The 21,772-nt window shown below is 41.3% G+C and overlaps 1 protein-coding gene across 2 annotated transcripts; it reads right to left on the bottom strand.

The window, feature by feature from the left end:
* Window positions 1–11,998: 11,998 nt before the first annotated feature.
* Window positions 11,999–20,618, bottom strand: LOC311053365 (alpha-1,3-mannosyl-glycoprotein 4-beta-N-acetylglucosaminyltransferase C). 2 transcript variants are annotated; one of them, XM_084068857.1, is made up of 5 exons: window positions 20,514–20,618; window positions 17,532–17,636; window positions 15,928–16,069; window positions 13,364–13,618; window positions 11,999–13,005 (listed from the first exon to the last, which is right to left on the bottom strand). In XM_084068857.1, exons 2-5 carry the CDS (start codon window positions 17,619–17,621, stop codon window positions 12,128–12,130), a joined length of 1,365 nt encoding a protein of 454 aa, XP_083924983.1. In that variant the 5' UTR covers window positions 17,622–17,636; window positions 20,514–20,618; the 3' UTR covers window positions 11,999–12,127. The 2 variants fall into 2 exon arrangements, with proteins under 2 accessions (XP_083924983.1, XP_083924984.1); XM_084068858.1 differs by lacking the exons at window positions 15,928–16,069; window positions 17,532–17,636; window positions 20,514–20,618 and adding an exon at window positions 14,864–14,933.
* Window positions 20,619–21,772: the final 1,154 nt, after the last annotated feature.

Genomic DNA, 21,772 nt, shown 5'->3' with positions numbered 1-21,772 from the left:
GAAATTTCAGTTCCTTAGTTCATTTATTTTTCTCAGTTCTGCTGGAAATGTCTATAGTCAAATGTTTTTTCCATGTTCCCTTTCTTCACTTCACATTACTAGATCTCAGTGCTGCATTTGACACGGCCGACCACAATATAGTAGCCTACTAGACAGATTGAAAAACTGGGTGGGACTTTCCAGCACAGTACTAAACTGGTTTGAATCATATTTAGAGAACAAAGACTATTATGTATCTATCGCTAACAACACATCTGTGTGGACAAAAATCACATGCAGCGTTCCGCAAGGATCCATTCTAGGGACCCTACTGTTCAATATCTAAATGCTCCCACTAGCTCAGATTATGGAAAACAACAAAATAAGCTACCATAGTTATGTAGACGATGACGATACACACATCTACATAACCATTATCATCAGAGGACTATGGTCCAATACAAACACTGAGTAAATGCATTGAACAAATCAACGATTGGATGTGCCATAATTTTCTTCCAATCAGTAATGTTAAAAACCTCTTGGTGTATGTAAGGTACACAAATACACATGGCTGAGATTTCAGTTCCTTATTTTTTTTTCTCAGTTCTGTTTGCTGGAAAGGTCTAGTCAAATAATTTGTTTCAAGAGGTGTGGTTTCCGTTATGGTGAACAAGTATTCGATGAGAAAGTCTTAGACAATGCATAGGTGTGATGTAAGGTATGCCAGTGGAATGATGGAAAAATAGTAAGTACACTTGTGAGTGTGGTATCGTTTCAAACATGGCAACATGATATAACCACAATATTCCATCTAAATGGGTAAACACTGGGAGTTCTACAGTTGTTTGTGCCATCTGGGGGGATGTGATCATCAATTTGCATTCCCAAGCACTTTAAAAGTTCTTGGCCATTGTTTAAGTTTCGAAGCCCAGGTGAGTGGGGGTCTGGGCAGGAAGAGATTTGAAGTCTGATTAAAGCAGTCACACCCTGAGGATCCTGGTCTTTGTTCTGCAACAGCAGAACCCAGCTTTGAGTGTGAACTCAAAACAAGTCATAGAGCCAAGTTCTTTTGTTAATCAGGAGGTTGATTTCAGGGCTATTATCCTTATGCAAGGGTGATGGTCAAAGGGGAACATCTGTTAATTCCCTCTGTCTCTAGGACATGGGACAGAGATGAAGTTGGAGTCAGATTGTTATTTCTTGGTAAAAGCTTATTTTGTAGTAAGTAACACAGTGTGAAAACATATGCTATAGTTGAAATGAATAAAGTTGAATAACTATGACGTGTTGTTAACCAAGAGAAATGTCATCTGAGGAAAAGATTCAGTCTGGGGTAAATGCTGCCTTTATTGATGTATTCTTTCTAAACTATTGTTTGCAACCAGGAAATATAAAATGTGTGGAATCATTTTAAAGCTGAAGAGATGTTGGACAAGAATTACTATACCAGACTTTGTGTAAGAGTAAAGTTTGATAATTAGAAATAAGACAGATTGTTACACTGTAATAACTGCTAAATGTGTGAGGTAGGCGGGGACTCGGCCCGACAACAACTGTGTTAGAATGCATGTATGTGTGTGATTGGTGAACAGGGATCAGGGGTTGGGCTTAAACTACCTGACCCCTCCCCTTGTTGACAGGAGGTGAACAGTGTATAAAATGTTGTGCTTTGTATGTGACTGGGCGCGCTGCTTATCAGGAACCCACATGGCAGACGTCCCAGTCAGGCTGAAATAAACTATGCTTGACCTGAAATCCTTGGACTTTGGACTCCTATACTTTGAAGCTTCTTTTCCAGGAAACTGGTATTAATAGCCCGCTCTTGGGATAGAAAATATACGACATTAATGGCGTTTGTCGGCAGTCGTCTTAATATTCTTTCCTTCTTTTATGGAGGACGGGGTATGCGAGAAGAACCTGATTTTTTGTGGTTTTATTTTTGATTTTAAGGGCGATGGGCTGGTTTTCTGGAGAAGGGGTTTTTGGGGGGGATAGATCCAGGGCCCAAGGTAAGTGTGCTTTGTGGCACAAAAATGCTTCTTGAGCCGGTAAAGGCCTTGGAGCTGAAATTGTTCTAAATTATACCTTATAGCGATATATAGGCCTTCATTTTCCCAGAATCGTTTGACTGGTGAGCAAGAGTAGGAGAGCTTCTTTCGAATTGATTTTGGAAAAAACAATATTAGTGTGTGTGGAGGTTTTGGCGCCCCTTGAAGTGTTTCAGATTCGAATAACCTGGGAATGAAAGACAATGGCTTATTTATCTTGATTTTCTTGAAGTCTTCAGTCAATTGCAAGTCAGTTAATAGTAAATATATTCTGATATATTTGCAAGATGTTAAGTACAAGAAATTGACTGAATATTTGCAGAGGGGGAGATGATTAGCCTGGTCAGAAAGCTCATTTTACTCGTCTTTGGGACCTTTCACAGGAGTGTTAAATGCTTACATATTTTATATAGGAATCCATTCATATTACAGAACCGTTTGATCAGTGAGCTAAAAGGCAGTGAAGTCAAAAAGAAGTTTATTTCAACTCGGTTCAGTACTCAACGATAATAGGTTGCATTATAATACAATGACATTTAGAACAATATCGATTCGCCTTCCAAAATCGACGAGCTGTGAGGGGAAGGAGAGCTTGCAATGGTCGTTTTTGAGAGTTGAATGCACTGTAAATACGTTTGAACTACAGGACTTTGAATAATGTACATAGGAACGTGAACGCACGCACGCACGCACGCACGCACGTAAGAAGTTTTTGGGACTCAGTTACTTTGGTAAGGGGTCCAGGACAGGCTCAGACGCTCATGCGTGGAGGTGTTCTATTTTTGTAAAGGCATTGTTTTTGGGACTCAGTTACTTTGGTAAGGGGTCCAGGGCAGGCTCAGACGCTCTTGCGTGGAGGTGTTCTATTTTTTGTAACGTGATGATATGTGTATAAGAAGATGATGAGTAAGCCTTGTAGATATCTTGGGAACATTGCAAAATACTTGTAATTATGAAAATTACTATCGGCATAAGTCTAACAATTAGTCGAATCAAATCGTTGAGTAGTATAGCAGAATATGGTTTCTTCCTATGAGTATGTATTTTGTAGTGTTCTACCGTGTAGGGAGAAAAGAGATACATTTAGGTACAAGGCATTGTTTATTTTGTGATCGCATGGGAGTTTTTTTTTTTTGGGGTTGAATTTTTTATGTGTTACGTTCGTAATGCGACTTTCTTTGTGACCGTTTTGCTAGCGGCTACTTCCAGGTTTATGGATGGACTTAATTATGTAGGCTTTTCGGTCTGCTTGGAGATGAAAACGTCTTTGTGGGGTCATGGCTTTTCGGCTGTGTAATGATATCTTAATTATCACATTCGTGGTAAGGTTGCTTGTTGGTCTTGTTAAAGTATGTGATGAGTCTTTGTTGTAGGGGCGAGTGACATGTTTGTGAGTATGTGTGTTGGAGGTACAAGGAGGAGATTTAGATGATCAGAGGCTGCGCGCGCTGGACGCAAGGAGCGTGTGATCACTCTTACTTTGAGGTTACTTGGTGGCTTTTCGGCTGCGTACCACTTTCGTGGTGATGCTATTTTTTTCTTGGACTGGACAATGAAGATGTGAGTGTGATTCTGTGTCTGTGTTTGTCTCTTGCGTGAATCTTTGACGTTGTATGACTGGTCTTTTGTGTGGGTGTGTGTGTGTGTGTGCGCATATGTGTTGGCGAGCGGCGCATTTTGCGTCTTGTGGAGGAAGTTTTATTTTTATTTTTTTTTGGACTGGATGTTGAGAGTTTTTTGGTGCTTGGAGTAACTTGGATCCGGTGTTGTTTTTGAGATAGATTGGTGGATTTCATTTTTGTACAACATATCTTTTGCAAAGAGTGTTGTAGAGGGGTGAGATGAAATGATTGTTTCAATATTTAACTGATATAACGATTTAGTCTAAATGATAGCGAAAATAATCTTTGAACTGTTAAAGTAATCTACAAGAGAGGACAGTAAAAAGTGTATTTAGAAAAAAGGAAAAATTGGAATGTTACAGTAAAGAAATAATAAGAGCAAAGGTTAAAATTTGATCAACAATAGATTTGTAGATGTTCGTGTGAAGATATTTAAATATTGAGAGCTAAGGTTTTATTATATAGGATTGATTCGATTTGATTTGTGCTTCATTTATGACGGCTTAATTATTTAACTGGTCTAATATGTTGTTATGAGTGTGTTGTCCTTTTGTGTCGAATCAGGGTTGTCTTTGGAGAGAATGCAAACCGGGGAATGCATGCCTTTGGAAGATCCTGTTATCTGGCCAGAAACAGGGTTGCTTGTGTTCTTTCCGAGAACACCAAGGCTTGAACACGGAGTGGAAAAGCATAACATGGTCACATTAGGATTTGTTGGTGTTACTTTAAATATTGAGGGACATGTGATATAGCTAGCATGTGTGCTTCGACTAAAAAGATACACTTTATTTAATTGACTCAGCCGTGAATAAGTACATAGACAGTGTTGATTTAAAATTATGGTTTGGATATAATGGAAGGTTAAAATGGAGAAACCGTAAAGTATAAGTTTCACTGGCTTTCTGATTGCAGGGGTTTGGGGGTTCATTCCAAAAAACACCTGAACTATACTGAAACAGGGAGATATTTGTGATTCTTATTTTGCTAAAGTGAATTAGATTTTAGTTTATTAAATAGGAGATCTCAGGACAGAGTCATTGTTGGCCTTCTGATGGCCAAGAGATGAAGGAGGTACACTTTTTCGTTCAGGTTTTTAAAAGGACATAGACCTTTCTCTTTGGTGCTAAAATGTAAACTGTAAATTTGCCTTAAATTGAGTGACAGCTTATAAACAGTTCCCGGTCTGGATCACTATTCTTTTTCATATCACGAATCGACTAATATAATAGAGTTTCGATAGTGGACTTAAATACTTAATTCAGTGGTTCAGTACTGGTGCTAAAAATAGGCTGAAATTCGTTTATCTAAAGGTGACAGAACAATATACAAAATCCAAGCATTTAATAGGAGATGTGTCTGCTTTGAAATTACCACATTTTGTTTGTTTGTTTGTTTTGTTAGGAACCAGGGAAAGAAAGAGAATTTGACCGCAGTTTCAAGGTAAGTGTTGGTTGATGTGAGTTACCAGGGGTGGACAGTCTTTTTCTGGTACAGACCTAAGTAATTAGTATAGTTTTGGCAGAACCTTGAGGGTCACAAATAGGTGGCTGGAGGGGAGTTTATCCTCATGCTCGAGACGCCATGATAGGAATAAGGTAGACAGATTAGATAGAAATTGACAGATAGTTAGGGGGGTCTTAGTTCCATTTGTTTAAACGGCTTTGCACCCTGGTGGCAAAACATCACCAACACTGATCTGTATTTAAGTAAAATAGATTTATTAGGCTTTAAGGAGAGTACACATTTTGAAAATATTGAGAGTAAAAGTTCTGTTATTACTAAATTTAGGACCAAGAGGGGATGTTTGTACAGAGAGTACTGTAGTATAAATTTTGAATTAGTGTTCTGAAAAACATACAAAGGAGGGAAAAATTGAAAAAGTTTGATTGTAATGAAAAATTGAGATAGAGTAATTTATGTAGGAATCAATAGGCTAAGACCTAGTTAAAATGTATTATCTGTTTGGAAACATGTTTGATTTATTAGGAAAAGTCTAGGGAAAGTTTTTGCCGAGTATTTTCCTGTCAGGAATGGAGTTGGAGAAGCTGGAGGAACTTGGAGACACAGATGGCTGATAATCCAGAGGGGATCATGGCTGAGTGGATGGTGTCCAGGGCTGCAAGATGGAGTCGGTGGGATGTCAAATGGAGCCAAAGTCAAAGAAATCGATACACCAGGAAAGCTGTGCTGGTCCGAGGCCCTTCAACCTGAAGTCATCTCAACCCTAGTGTCACGGCATCAGCGGAGAAAGGAGCATCGATCGCCAGGCCGTCGGTCTACTCATCAGCATTGGCTCATCTAACGCATCGCTACAGGACAGCAGGAGAACAGACAGGTCCCGGATGACAGCAGATTTCAAGGAAACTAGGAGCAGCTCAACCAACCAGGAGCCGGTGTGAATCTTCAACCAGATGGCTGCTAACTACTCTTCGAACTACAACACTACAGGACGGCAGAAGGATAGAGCCACAGACGTCAAGCGGACGGCTAGATGGTCCAGAATCCAGATCTGCAGGCCTTGGAGATTCAACCAAGTTGCTGTGTCCAGGTGAAAGTCGTATGCTCTCTCACAGAGAGTTAATCCCTGGAAGCCCGTGTATGTTTGATATGCCTTTTCATCGATGCCACTATAGAGAGGCCGCACAAGTTGCCAACTACTACGCCACCTCCCCATATCAATTCCGTACCACACTTTCCTCTGACTCATGCCCCATCAGGTGTCATTGGAAAATGACACTACACCCTCACCCTTCATCATTTCCACAAAACCCCATTCTTTCCCCTGTCTCAAGCTGTGAACAGTTTCTGATTCAATGAACTGAGGATTTGCCAGGTGCAAACATGGACATTCAAAGAAGAACAATCCAGCAATTGCGTTGTTAGCTTAGGCGAAAAAAGAAAAACAGAAAATCATTTCTGCGCGCGTGGACACTAAAGGACACTTTTGTTACAGGATGCTATACGATGTGTTTTGATCAGTAACCAAATGACGATTGTTTTACAGGTCCAGTGGCATATATAGGCAGGTTGTTAAGTGTTGATTCTTCTTAGGTTGGACAGATGGCTGGAGGAGACTTTAACCCGGAGTTGTATTATTTCACAGGTTTGAAAGTTCCTTTGTGGGAGACGTTGTGAAGTCTCCCAAGAGGGGAATGTGGTATCGTTTCAAACATGGCAACATGATATAACCACAATATTCCATCTAAATGGGTAAACACTGGGAGTTCTACAGTTGTTTGTGCCATCTGGGGGGATGTGATCATCAATTTGCATTCCCAAGCACTTTAAAAGTTCTTGGCCATTGTTTAAGTTTCGAAGCCCAGGTGAGTGGGGGTCTGGGCAGGAAGAGATTTGAAGTCTGATTAAAGCAGTCACACCCTGAGGATCCTGGTCTTTGTTCTGCAACAGCAGAACCCAGCTTTGAGTGTGAACTCAAAACAAGTCATAGAGCCAAGTTCTTTTGTTAATCAGGAGGTTGATTTCAGGGCTATTATCCTTATGCAAGGGTGATGGTCAAAGGGGAACATCTGTTAATTCCCTCTGTCTCTAGGACATGGGACAGAGATGAAGTTGGAGTCAGATTGTTATTTCTTGGTAAAAGCTTATTTTGTAGTAAGTAACACAGTGTGAAAACATATGCTATAGTTGAAATGAATAAAGTTGAATAACTATGACGTGTTGTTAACCAAGAGAAATGTCATCTGAGGAAAAGATTCAGTCTGGGGTAAATGCTGCCTTTATTGATGTATTCTTTCTAAACTATTGTTTGCAACCAGGAAATATAAAATGTGTGGAATCATTTTAAAGCTGAAGAGATGTTGGACAAGAATTACTATACCAGACTTTGTGTAAGAGTAAAGTTTGATAATTAGAAATAAGACAGATTGTTACACTGTAATAACTGCTAAATGTGTGAGGTAGGCGGGGACTCGGCCCGACAACAACTGTGTTAGAATGCATGTATGTGTGTGATTGGTGAACAGGGATCAGGGGTTGGGCTTAAACTACCTGACCCCTCCCCTTGTTGACAGGAGGTGAACAGTGTATAAAATGTTGTGCTTTGTATGTGACTGGGCGCGCTGCTTATCAGGAACCCACATGGCAGACGTCCCAGTCAGGCTGAAATAAACTATGCTTGACCTGAAATCCTTGGACTTTGGACTCCTATACTTTGAAGCTTCTTTTCCAGGAAACGGTATTAAATGCCCGCTCTTGTGATCGAAAATATACTACATGAGTCAAAACAGATACGTATGATGAGTTATCAATGAAGGGCATGACAGGATTTAAAGGGATGCAGTTTCACAACTAGTGAGCCCTAGTTGTAAACACACAATCTTTTCACTTAATTTTTATCAGAGGTGAGCAAACCTTTATGTTGGAGGTCTGATGGATTGCAGACCCCTACGCTGCAGATCGAGGGTATAATATGAGAATAATATGAGATGTGTTAATCAGTGTCAGTAGTGTTAGCAAATGTATGGATGTGGTGTAAATGTAGTGTGGGCTGTTGAATGGTGCAAACAAACAAAGACTAAACTAAACCAAGTGTTGCTGCAATCAGGGAAAGAGAGTGACACTGAGTGCGCCACACCCAGCTTTTTATAGGGCATACTGGGACCGCTGGCCAGATGCTCCCAATGCACCTGATTGGCTCCCCAATTTCCAAACCTACAGGCCCTGTGACAGACACAGGCAAGAGTACACAAGACACAACACAGGCCCTGATAGGCCAGGCTACAGGGGCTGTGACACAATTATAAGTCATTACAACCATATATATAAATGCAAATCCTTGCAATACTGGCAACTAAGAACATGAACCCCTGTTTCTAAATGTTTTTTGACAATTAGAAACATGTTGGAATGCTTATCTTTATGACTGGGTGTGGCTGGACCTCTATTTTACATATTTCAAATAAATATTAGTTTTGAAAAATTGTTTTACTTACCTTAATCTTTGTCATTTTTGGCAAACTTGGTGTCTACTTTATGCTTTTTGAGCATTAGAAACACATTGGAATGCTCATATTTATGATTGAATCCATCTAGATCACTCTGACTTGCTTATTACAAATATGGCCACTATACCAAACATGTTATGTAACATAAAGTTTCATCCAGATTGAGTGTATACAGTAGTTGTAGGAATGAGATCAAATTAAGATCAAACTGGAGAAAACAATGTAATTTTATTGAAACAATATAATATGACAATAGAACCCAAAGTATACAGCAACAGCCAGTACACTATGTAATGTATTGTATAATAGTCAAAGGTGGAATTTGAACAATATGTTTAAATTAGAATCAGAAAAGTTAATTGCTAAACAGCAAATGGTTGCTAGGAATTTGTCTTGGTGTTACTACAACAACAGAACAGCTCTGCAATAACTGATACATACAGTACAGCACCACACACACACACACACACACACACACACACACACACACACACACACACACACACACACACACACACACAAGACCACACCAAGACCACAATGTGATATAAACATATTGTAAACAATTCTATACACCTTTGACTAGTATGATATCATACAGGGGTGGGCAAGATTTATTTCCAGGGGTTCATACTGACTTCGATAAAGTGAGTGGAGTGCCACACATTGTACAATTGAATTGAAATGTGAAACACATGGTGCTGAATTATGTTAAAACTAGAGTTTCGGGGGGCTACGCCCCCCTCAACCCCAGCCGCGCACGGGGCCCAGCGTGGCCGCGTGTATATTGGGGGACCCAAATCGCCGGAGTAAAACTGTGGAAAAGTTTTTTTGAAAAAGGAAAAAATTAGAAGAAATAATATTTTTTATGTTTCAGGGGGTCCACAGGGGGTCCGCGGACCCCCTGCTGGTCCACTGACCCCCTGTGGAGTGTTGGGACGCGCGGGGACACCCCTGGAACATTGCGGACCCCTACGGTGGGTTTTTTTTTGTCATGAAGGTGGTTGCTTGTTTCTGGCGCTTGTTTTTAGAGAACCTGGCATGCCTGGCAACCCGACTGACATCACTGACGTATCCTTGGTATTTGTACTTCCGGGTTGCATAATGATGACATCACTGTCGAGTCCTTTGGTGTCATGAACCTAGAACGGTTTGTTTACCACATTAGCCTGGGCAACGTGCTGTGCTGTGGCCGTCGCTGTTTGTTTGTGTGTTTGGGATGAACATGGCACGTGAAGGACGGACATATTGTGATCGAGACATGAGTGAAGTGAAAGTAACGGCCTGGGTGGAACAAAGGAGGTACGTAAGAAGGGGGGGGGGTTGAAGCAAAGGAGCTGCGTGTGTGGTGTTGTGGAGGAGATGGGCAGAGTGCAATGGCGGCCGCTCGTGTTGTTTCGGCGAAACCCGTCGGCGTTCGGTGTCGGTGGTGTGCACGGTAAACGGTACGAAAGTGATTCACCTTCCGTTTTGTCCGACATTTGGTGAGTAGAATTAATTATGTTGCGCGGTGGAAAAGGTGTAGTGAGCAATGAGATGTCCCCTACGCGACGCGTAAATTCAGCGCGGCCGCCGTGGCGAGTCAGTTGGCGACATGTGGTCTGGCGGTGCGTTGTTTATTCCATAACAGAGCTGTGGGGTGTCCTCACCGAGGGTGCGGAAGTCGGTCGCCATTTATATAGTTAGATTGCATGAATTTGGTAGACAGCCTACCTTACTACAATAAGGTACTTGTCTTCACAACAATAATGTTCCGTTTCTTTCTTTTTTTTTTTTTTTTACAGCTGTACTGTATCACTCTGGTGTACTCTGGCCTTACAATAAAAAGATTACTTGCATAAAACAATCCACGTCAATGCCGTATCAACTTTTAAATGAGCCTGTAAATTTAGACAGTATCTTATCTTGTCTGATATGCATATGCACCACTACATAGGTCACTGATCAAACACATTGCATTATGTTATAAATATGGACTCAAGGTTGACTGTTTCACTGTTACATTATAAACATAAAACATTTGAGTTCATACAGATGGAGAAATGCTGATGGATGGATGGGGGGGGGGGGGGGCATTTTGTTTTTGTTTGAGGACTTGGCGGGCCGGATTAAGATGGTCAGTTTATAGTAATACTATATAGTATTACATTTTATGCTGAGCATTGTTGCACATACTGTACTAGCTGTAGCTGTATCATTAGGAATGAGTTCTACTCTTAAATCATTCTATTATTTCAATAAAGTTGTAAGATTGTAAGATATTGGTTGTTTCATAACATAGTGGCCATATTTGTGATAATCAAATTAGTGTCCTCTAGATAGATTAAATCATAAAGATAAGCATTCAAACATGTTTCTAATTGTCAAAAAACATGATTTAGACACCATTCGTAGCTCATGTGGTTCAAACGTTATAGCCATAGACTTTGCCAGCCCTGGCTGTTCTGTAGAAATATTACACTTACACTACTATGTTTCCCTAAACATAAGTATTCTGAACATTTTGAGCAACTCAGTAAATCTGTAGCTCCAACCGTTTACCATGTTGGAAATAGTCATTTTATGGTTATGGTCATTTTAAAAAGGGCGTGGTCATTTTCGGGTATTTCGTCCTGGAAAGAGAATTAGTCAAAGTTCCAAAATTGTTCCCTGGGTCATATTAGCCAAGAACAGTTGAGATATTCTCTCCTAAATTAAGTGCATACATATTTTAGCCAGGTCCTAAGAGGACTTAGCAGTGGATAATGAGAGGGAGAAGACAAGGCAAGTTTATTTGTATTGCACAAGGCAATTCAAAGGCAGTTCAAAGTGTTTTATACAAAACATTATGAGCATTAAGACACATTATAAAATCCTTAAGACATCAAGACACTGAGCAAAATAAACATATTATAAAAGGACATATTATGAAAAGAAGTAAAAAATTAAATTAAATTATAGTACAGAAGAATGTTTAAATAATCTCAATGAAAGGCAACAATAAATAGAAAGGTGTTCGGCTTTGATTTAAAATAACTATTAGAGTTGTAGCAGACCTGCCGTTTTTGGGGAGTTTGTTCCAGATATGTGGTGCATAAAGACTGACACTCCATGTTCACGCAAGTCAGCAAGTCAGCCACTGTAGCTGACTATCAATGCAGCATGGTCCAAGTCTATTCTGTGTTTGGGATTTCAATAATTAATTGGGTCTTCACTCTTCAGTGCAGTCTGTGCTTTCATCGCACATTACATGAACAACATAAGGTTAAAATGGGAAAGAAAATGTTTAGATTTGTATCTATTTTTTAATCAAAGATTTACCACAGACATGGACAAGTCTAGCTACGGACACATTTGTGACCCCTGCCCTATAATATACTCTCTCAGCACTCCTCTTCCTGTCTCTCTTCACTGTACATTCTATGGCAGAAACAGGCACAACTATTATTTAAAAAAAAAACGTGCAAGATAAATGACCAGTCTGGTTTGAATTCAAATGTAACCTTGAAGTTCCTGATGTTGAGGCAATTCTTTAGGTTGTCACCCTGATTTTCTGGATCACAACCCAGTCATTCTGATCAGCTGTGACTTGTATCCTCAGGCAGGAGGATGCAGAGCTGTGCTGCTTCTCCACATCCTGCGTGACAAACCGCCCTTTCTCCATGGACCCCAACAGGTGGAACCTTTTACAACTTTTCTCTCCATTCTCTGTGGTGACCGGCTCGCGGCCCAGCTCCACCACTGCTGAATGCAGCAGGTCTTTCCCTGAGGACCCTGTTTGCACTAAAACTCCTTTCAGCACAACAGGGTCTTTAAAGACCACTGCCAGGTAATTTCCTTTGATTGGGGAACGGCCCCAGAAGAATCCAGTTCCGGGATTCCAGGCCTCTCTGGGGAAGTGGTTCACATAGACGGACATGTCAGAGTAGACATCTGCTGAGGGATTAGAGTAGGGCTCCTCGTCAAAGTCCTTATCCTTTAACCTGTTGTAGTTGCCCTTAAAGGAGGAGAACATCCCCATGTGCTGGAATAGCGAGGGCTTCAAGCGGATAGGCTCGTTCTGGGTCATCAACTTGTGGAAGTGAGTAAGCAGCCAATCGCAGGGCATTTCCTGGTAGAAGAGGAAGAGTAAACGTGCCAACTGAGGGATTTCGGCAGAACGGTAGAGTTTTCCAATGTAGCCCAGTGCAGAGAACTCCAGCGTCGCCCACGTGACGCCCTGTGCGTTTCGCTCCTGGACATGTCTGCCGATGGTAGACAGGAAGTTGCGCGCTGCGGCCACGTCGTCCTCCAGCTGGAGGTAGTACTGGCTGAGACCAGCGCTGTAGTGAAGCAGGAAGGAGTAGTCTATGTTCTGCTTGGAGCGGAAAGACACCCGGTCTGGAGGATCCTTAAAGTTCCTCTTCAGTCCTGGACACGTGCGCACACACACACACACACACACACACACACACACACACACACACACACACACACACACACACACACACACACACACACACACACACACAGTGGGGGATTATAGAAATCATCATGAAAAAAATCAGGTAATCATAAAAAAAACATCATAACGAATGAGACAGAATGAGAAAATACGAGAGCGAGAGAGGGAGACAGAGAGAATTACTGAGACCAAGGAAGAGAGGGGGAGAGTTAGACACAATGGGAGAGAGAACAAGAGAATGGGAATTTAGCACGCTTAAAGATCAGTTCAAACGCACACAAACCATGATGAAAATCTGGTAACATAAACATGCACACATGGTACCTGTGAGAGGGGGGTAATACTGCTGAGGAACATGTATCACTAGCAACTGGCCCTGCTCAAGCTCTGAGGTGAATGCAGCTCTGATTTCCCGCACCGTGCCATCTCTCCAGACGGCATCGAAATCTGCCAGCAGTAACACCACCACCATGGCGGAGCGCTCTTCCTGAGACGACTGGGAGAATATGGAGCGCAAGGTGTCGTGAAGATAGCTGCCCTTCAGCCTTTTCACTGATGCTAAACCAATAGCTAGGAAACCTGAAAAGGATACAGAAAGTAGGTGAGTCACTATTGTACAGGTATTGCGTGGTCACACACATATACAGCGTGTGTATTAGGATACACCGTTTTGTTTTACAGCATGGCACCAAAGGAGCCAGCCCAGGCGTCTGAATTGGTCATTGTAGGTGTGTGTGTGTGTGTGTGTGTGTGTGTGTGTGTGTGTGTGTGTGTGTGTGTGTGTGTATGTGTCTGTCTGTCTGTCTGTCTGTCTGTCTGTCTGTCTGTACTGTATGCGTGCGTGTGTGCGTGTGTGCGTGCGTGCGTGTATGTATGTATGTCCTCTGACATCATTTATGTACCAATTTATGTACCATCTTTATGTACCAACAAAAGTAGACCAACTACACACAGCTCAGCTGATGCTGCAATGCCAATCAAGGCTAGCACTCAGCTGATGCTGCTCAGCATCATTACCACACAATGCCTACACATCATTGGTGGTATAGTATGCGGTATTCGCAAACCTTTACTACTATTATTTGTACTCTGTTGCTATTTATTTCCATTTGTCCTGTTGCTATGTCATGTCAAAGAGCCATATACTTGTATATAAGATGTGACAAATAAAATATTGAATCTTTAATAAAGGTGGGGGTAAAGATTAAAAAGGTCCATTACATAGAATTGTTTAAAAATAATTGATACATTTTTGTAATCAATTCCAGAACAGTTTGTGTGTGCAACAGGATGCTGCAGATGTTCTACCAGTCTGTATTGGCCAATGTCCTCTTCTCTCCACTGCTGGGAGAGTTACTGTACATTGACACAAGGGACAGTAACAGACTAAACAAGCTTGTGAAGAAGGCAGGCTCTGTCGTTGGTGATGAGAGGTGATGGCGGAGGTGAAAACAAGGAAGAAGTGTTTTTTTATCTGTCCTGTTTTTTATGACTGCTGTAACTGCCTGAATTTCCCTCATGGGATCAACAAAGGTCTGTCTGTCTGTCTTGACGTCATTTACAGTAAGGTAACTATCATGGGACCTTTGCTGTATGTCTCCCCCCCATCTCTCTCCCCATTTCCTGTCAGCCTACTGTCCTGTCAAATAAAAGCATATATCTTTTTTTTTTAAAGACGGGGTGCCGTGATTTTCAGTGATCCCCCCCCCCCCCCCCACTAAAACATAATCATCAGGTATTATGGTTATACTAGGAGGAAGATTTTTTTCAAAAAAGTGTACAGAAAGTGTTAAAATTATGTTTTTAAGTATACCTGGTTCTCACCTTAGCACCTCCTCCACCACCTTAGCACCGCCCACCTATCCTAGTCCCTCCTCCTCCTCATGCCCACAACCATAGATATAGAAACCTAGATACCTCATTGGCCTCTGCAGTTCATTGCAGCGACTGGTATCTCAATACAAGGCTCTTCCGCAGGGCTGTTTGACTACTGATCAATCACATTGCTTTAACTACTGGCCAATCACAGCGTGTCTAACTGACTAGTTGCTGTGCGACTGCCTCTTAAGAAAAGACCGGCCCCACCTGCCTTTGATTGGCCTACCGAACGCCCCCTTCTGTGACGCACACGGAAGTTTCCAGCTTGCCCAAGCCTTATATGGGATAGCCCTGCGGAACAAGGAAGCGTGCCCGAGATACGAATGCTTCAGAGCCGAAGGAGGCGTCTACCTTTATATGTCTATGCCCACAACTGTTGTGTTATGATAATGAGGGGGAGGGTATATTTTTGCTGTGTCATTAAAGTGCTGTTTTTCTATTGGCACGTTTGACCCTCAAGGTTTCAGCCTCCAGGAAGAACCTCAAAATAGTCAAAGAAGACACAAAACACCATAAAAACACCACCAGGGGGCTTATTGAAGTTCTATCAACCTCATAGACACATGAAAAACAGAAAAGGTGCAAAACCATGGCACCACCTCTTTAACATGGCACTATTGTGACATTCTAAGATACAGTGAAGGCATCTCTGTGGTCACTTTCACAGCATCGTCTAGTATTCATGCACACGCCTGAATGAGTATATGAACACATGCACACACTAATTTCCTTGACACATATCCACAGTTAGCTGACATACAGTTAGGAAACATAGAAAAGATCAATGGAGCCTAATTTCTGTCTCTGATTTGGTTGATAAAGCCTCTTTGATAGAGATTGATTATACAATATTGTTTCCAATGAGAATGCTCCCATTAATGTTCTCTCGCACAATCACTGCTGAAAGACATGATAATGTAATTCACTCTGTGAAATTAATTTCTAATTAATGTCGAATTAGATTAGATAGATTTTAGAAATGGTTAGTACAATGTGCGTTTCTTACTCACTGTGTTTGCTAGCTGGCACTCCAGCGAGGAGCTGATAAGATATGTTGAAAGGCATGTAACCTCCCTGTTCGATCCAAGAGTCCTTGCTGCTCAACCTCATGGTGGACAGCCATGTCAAATCTGGCAATGCATTTGCCAAGTCCTGTCACGCACGCACACATGTGAACATGCACACACACACACACACACACACACACACACACACACACACACACACGCACACGCACACGCACACGCACACGCACACGTGCACACACAAACACACACACACACACACACACACACACACACACACACACACACACACACACACACACACACACACACACACACACACACACACACACACACGTGCACACGTGCACACACAACACACACACACACACACACACACACACACACACACACACACACACACACACACACACACACACACACACACACACACACACACACATTTAAGGAAAACATGTAATTTTTAAGTTATAATATTACGGTACAATAGGATATAATTTTTTTCTGCTTGCTTAGCATTGCAGAGGTTATCACAAAAAGAGAAATGGCCAGTCTATATGGGCATATCTGCACGCCCGCCAGACAGACAGACATGCAACTAGAACTTTCACCATCCAAGGATATGTAGTTGCACTCACCAACAGACAAAAAAAGGACAGTGCCTCAATTTCACTAATTTATTTTGTAAATGCTGTACTGGGAGAGCAATCAATATATCAACAAAACTCTTCTTAAATTGACTAATATGATCTAATCACAGACAAAATTACACAAAAGTGAAAAAGCAATACTACAATTTCTGAAGTAATGTCAAGATAACATTTAGAGAGTAAAAAATATATAATTGGAGAAAAACATAACAACAGAACACCAAAACAATATTGGTACTGATATTAGCAGCACATAGAAGAAAGTAGCATTTCTGAGGAGCCAAGTAACAATCTAAAAACACACATTCAATGGTTGTCAGCAGCAAGTCTAAATTGTATTATCACAAAAATATAATTTCTGAGTCTATATGGTAATGTACTCTTGAAAGACTCAAGATAATCAAAAATCAAACGTTTTGATTATTAGTTAATCTTATACATTTAGAAGAAACATTTTAAACTAAAGTCATCATTCGACCCAAATGGATCACTGTATTTAGGGTGTAAATCCAAAACATTTCTCTTTGAGAGAGTAGTTTGGCAGTACCACCTCTGACTGAAGTGGTGACATGTTTGCTGTGCATATGGCTGTTTTGTTCTCCCTTTGCTTTAGACAGCGTTTTATTTGGCCTACATAAGGTTTTCCACAATGGCAGGTTAGATTGTACACCACAGAGGTGGTGCTACCGTTGATGAACTGTTTAATATAAAACTGTTTTCCAGTGAGTGGGTGTGTGAAGTACTTCTCGATGATGATTTAAATTCATCAAAGCTTCATCGGAAACAACAATTAAGCAATGACATTTGGCTTCATGGGGACCTATTTTCCCAGACTAGGCCTATGTCGTCTATTTTCCATTCATGTAGGCTATAGGTTTATGCAAGATTGCACGTCTAGATTTTGGGTCACAATGCGTGTGTGGGTTTGTGAGTGCTTACAAGTCTAGAAGAAGGGACCTGGTTGAGAATAGCTAATGCCACAAGAAACAAAACTCCCACAGCAACTGTTTGCTTCAAATGACACCGCATTTCCTTTACAAGCACCTACGAGAGAGAGAGAGAGAGAGAGACAGAGAGAGAGAGAGAGAGAGAGAGAGAGAGAGAGAGAGAGAGAGAGAGAGAGAGAGAGAGAGAGAGAGAGAGAGAGAGAGAGAGAGAGAGAGAGAGAGAGAGAGAGAGGGGGGGGGGGGGGGGCACAAAGAGAGAATAGGCCTTTCATTTTGTCATTGTGTAACTCAGTCAGCACAGTAGTAAATAATTCAACAAAACAGCTAAATGTTTCAGGGTAACAATCTACTCTACTACACTGTGTGTGTGTGTGTGTGTGTGTGTGTGTGTGTGTGTGTGTGTGTGTGTGTGTGTGTGTGTGTGTGTGTGTGTGTGTGTGTGTGTGTGTGTGTGTGTGTGTGTGTGTGTGTGTGTGTGTGTGTGTGTGTCCTAACCAAAGTGCTAAAATATCATCAGCTAGAGCAGACCATCTCTCAGCTAGGCTACAGATATAGTCTAGGACACATGCACAAGTTGGTTGTGAGGGGTCTGCAAATGGCCGGACTCTCCAAAAGGAGGGCTAAACAATTAGCAAGGTACTGCTCAATATCAGCTATTATAGGAAGCCGCTCAATTTACACACAAAGAATTTCACTTGCTTTTACTTGTAACTGACACTGCCTTTTACTTGTAACTGACTTTGTGACAATAAACCTGATTCTGATTCTGAATTTAAAGGAGGCGTTGTTTCCTTTACCCATGATTGTTGTCCGCTGTGTTCGACAAGTATGCCATTTTTTGTTTTGTATGTAACAATGCTCTGCTTTACATGCACTTTGTAACTGGCTGTTTTCCCTTTATCTGACTGCACTGGCAGTGTTCATGTCCTTTGTACATCCTGTACTTCTTATTATGTGGACATGAATACATATTTCAAATGTGTGTGTCTGTGTGTGTGTGTGTGTGTGTGTGTGTGTGTGTGTGTGTGTGTGTGTGTGTGTGTGTGTGTGTGTGCGCGCGCGCGCGCGCATGCATGCATGCATGCGTGCGTGCGTGTGTATTTGTGAGGAATACCCTGGTCTGCCTTTCAACAATAATGGTTTGATTGGGATTTGTGCGTGCGTGCGTGCGTGCGTGCGTGCGTGCGTGCGTGCGTGTGTGTGTGGACATTGTAACTGACCCCCTCATCCAGGTCAGGGCAACAGTCACCTATGCTGGTCACAGTCACCTGCTAAGAGCTACAGGTGCCAGGTGAGCCCTCATGGATCTACACCAACATCGACACTGGAATGTACTAAAACTCCAGGGGAAACTTGTATGTATTCCCTTTACTGATCACTCTATCTCACACTCATTCCTTAAGAACACTGCGCTCAATGAGGACATCATCACATTCACTGTAAAAGTCAGACTACAAGTCCTTCCCACCAGACTCAATCTTTCCATCTGGTTCCCCACCACTCAGGTCCCTCATTGCTTGCACCACAGCACAGAACAGATCACTGAAACACTGTCACACATCTTGAATGGCTATTATGCATACACAGGGTTATGCATATCATGAAAATATATGCCATGATTGTGTGAATGTAGCCTTAAAGGAGTAGTTCACCCCAAAAAAAACGTATTTTCTATCAATTACGCAATTGTGTAATTGATAGAAAACTAGAAAAAGTGCTCCTTGGAGCACAGGTCTCCACCAGGTCAGGTACGTTATTGTGGCCTCCTGGTGGCGCTATAATAGGCCAATGTGAAAAGGGTGCCATTTATTCTTAGGTCGTTCACTGCAATCGGACACTGCATTCATGATTTGAGGCATTTTGTTCCAAAAATGTGTTTTGCTAAATTAGACCTGCTGGTGGCGCTATAACAGGCCAATGTGAAAAAGGGTGGCATTTCTTCCTTGGCCTAGTGGGAATGTGTTTGTGAAATTTCACAAAAATCGCAAGCTGCGTTCATGATTTGAGGCATTTTGTTCAAAACGGACCAATCCTGCAAATTTTGGAAGCAAACCTTAGCCAATGAGGATGGAATATGGGGAATCGGACAGATCCGTGTTGATCACATGACTATAGAGATACTGTGTACCGATTTGCATGACGTTTGGATAAAATCTGTAGGAGTAATGTAAAAAAAAAGGGTTTTGCACAAATCGGCCTCCAGGTGGCGCTATAACAGGCCCATGTGAAAAATTTGAGCCAGAGGTTCTGAATTGGCATCCAGGGAGTGTGTGTGCACAGTTTCGCAGTGACCGGGCCAACGGTGCCGGAGATTAGCTGCAAACACACAGACAGGACGGACACACAGACACACGGACAAACGGACGGACGGACGGAGGGTAAAACATACTCTCTCGCCAGGCCGAAAGACAATAAGTAATTTTTTTGGGTGAACTACTCCTTTAACTGTACCTTTAATATTTGTATGCTCTCCTTTATGTGGACATGAATACATTGTTAAAATGTGTGTGTGAAACAAATTAAGATTAATTAAGATTAAGATTGATTGAATTAACCCACAGGTCAGAAACTATACTAAAACACATTGTTAAAATAACATAATACATCCAAAAAGTGTTTTTGTTAAAAGTTAAAGCTCTATTTACTGATAGACTGCTCAGTAACAGGGGTATCCCTCCCTCCAGCTCTTTAATAAACAGAAAATACATTTTCAGGTGGGTTGCCAATTTCATCCAGTCAGGAAAGATCTCTCCTTCAATTTGATATGGTTCTGATTCCAACTTTGTGTGCTGATTTCTTTGCTTAATCTCTTCCAATTTCACATGTTCATGGTCTAGTCTGTATGAGTTGTCTCTTCTGATTGGATTAAATTGGTATCCCTACCTGAAAATCGTTATTACAAAAAATATTAGCCAACTTGCATGCAGACCCCTGCTCTTTAGCGATGAGATACACAGAAAAAAAAATCACTTACCCCTTTAAGACACAAAAGTTGAAAAAAAAGTTGAAAAAATAAAAAATAAATCCCTAATAGCCTAATTCAGGAGTAGGCAACTACACAAAAGTACAGGGTAGTCACTATAGAAAAGAGTACGTTATTGCTATAGATCACAGTTGACAAAATGCCTGTATCACGGCATCACAAGCGGTGCTGTAGCAGGTGCACCTACAGTATATCTGGTCTCAGCCAGGCCGGGCGGATCGTCGATTAAAAGGCAGACTGTATGTAGAACAGTGTTGAGACACGAGCTCCTCCAGCAGAGCAACGATAATAATGGGTTGGTCACTGGCCACGTTTCCACAGGACAGATGACTTCCTCATTATGTGCTGTAACAGGTAGTTACAGCAACATGTAGCCTGAAGGGCTAAAGATCATGTCTATTATTCATATCCATTGACCTGTTTTATTTGCATGGGGCTGCTGAGCTCAATTAGCTAATTTTGAGGTATTTTTTACATTTCTGGAGTATTTCCAATGTTCTACTCCACTACATCTCAGAGGCAAATATTATGCCTTTACTCCACTACAATTATTTGAAAATAATGTTTTACATATATTTGTTTATTATTATTGTATTATTACAAAACATACATTACCCACGTCAGGCCTATATACATTTTTGGCTAGTTATCGAAACATTTGAAAACTTGTGGGACATTCTGCATAATGAGTACTTTCTACTTACTTTAAGTACATTTTGATGCCAATACCTTTGTACTTTTACTCAAGTATATTTTGAATTCCGGACCCTTACTTGTAACAGAGTATTTCTACATTGCAGTATTGATACTTTTACTTAAGTAAAACAATTGTTCCCACCACTATATTTTAGTGTAAATGTTAGAACTTTGTACAAACTTATGTCCATGCAGAGAGAGAGTAGCCTATAGTCTACTTGCTGTGTATTTTTGAGAGGCCATGCTGCATGGCCTCTCAAAAATACACATGGCCCATGCAGGATTCGAAAGTGGTGTCTGTCATGCCATCGCAATTGGCCATGACGTGCAGCGTCATCACTATACACTACAGTATTATTATGATCTCAAGGGTGACGGAGACAGACGAACTGCGTAGTCATCATCAGTCAAAGTAGCCTAGGTACGTTCATGAGTCATCATGACACCTGTGATGTGATCACATAACAGCTTGCTTTCTTTTTTTCTTTTTTTTTTTACAGTTAAAGGTCTCTTTTGTTGTTAAAGCATAAAACAAAAGAGAGGAGGAGAGGAGA

Source organism: Gymnoscopelus microlampas (genome assembly GCF_963454915.1).
Source record: "Gymnoscopelus microlampas genome assembly, chromosome: 10".
NCBI lineage: Eukaryota > Metazoa > Chordata > Actinopteri > Myctophiformes > Myctophidae > Gymnoscopelus > Gymnoscopelus microlampas.
The sequence above is the reverse complement of the archived record's forward strand: the minus strand, read 5'-3'. Positions and strand labels throughout refer to the sequence as shown.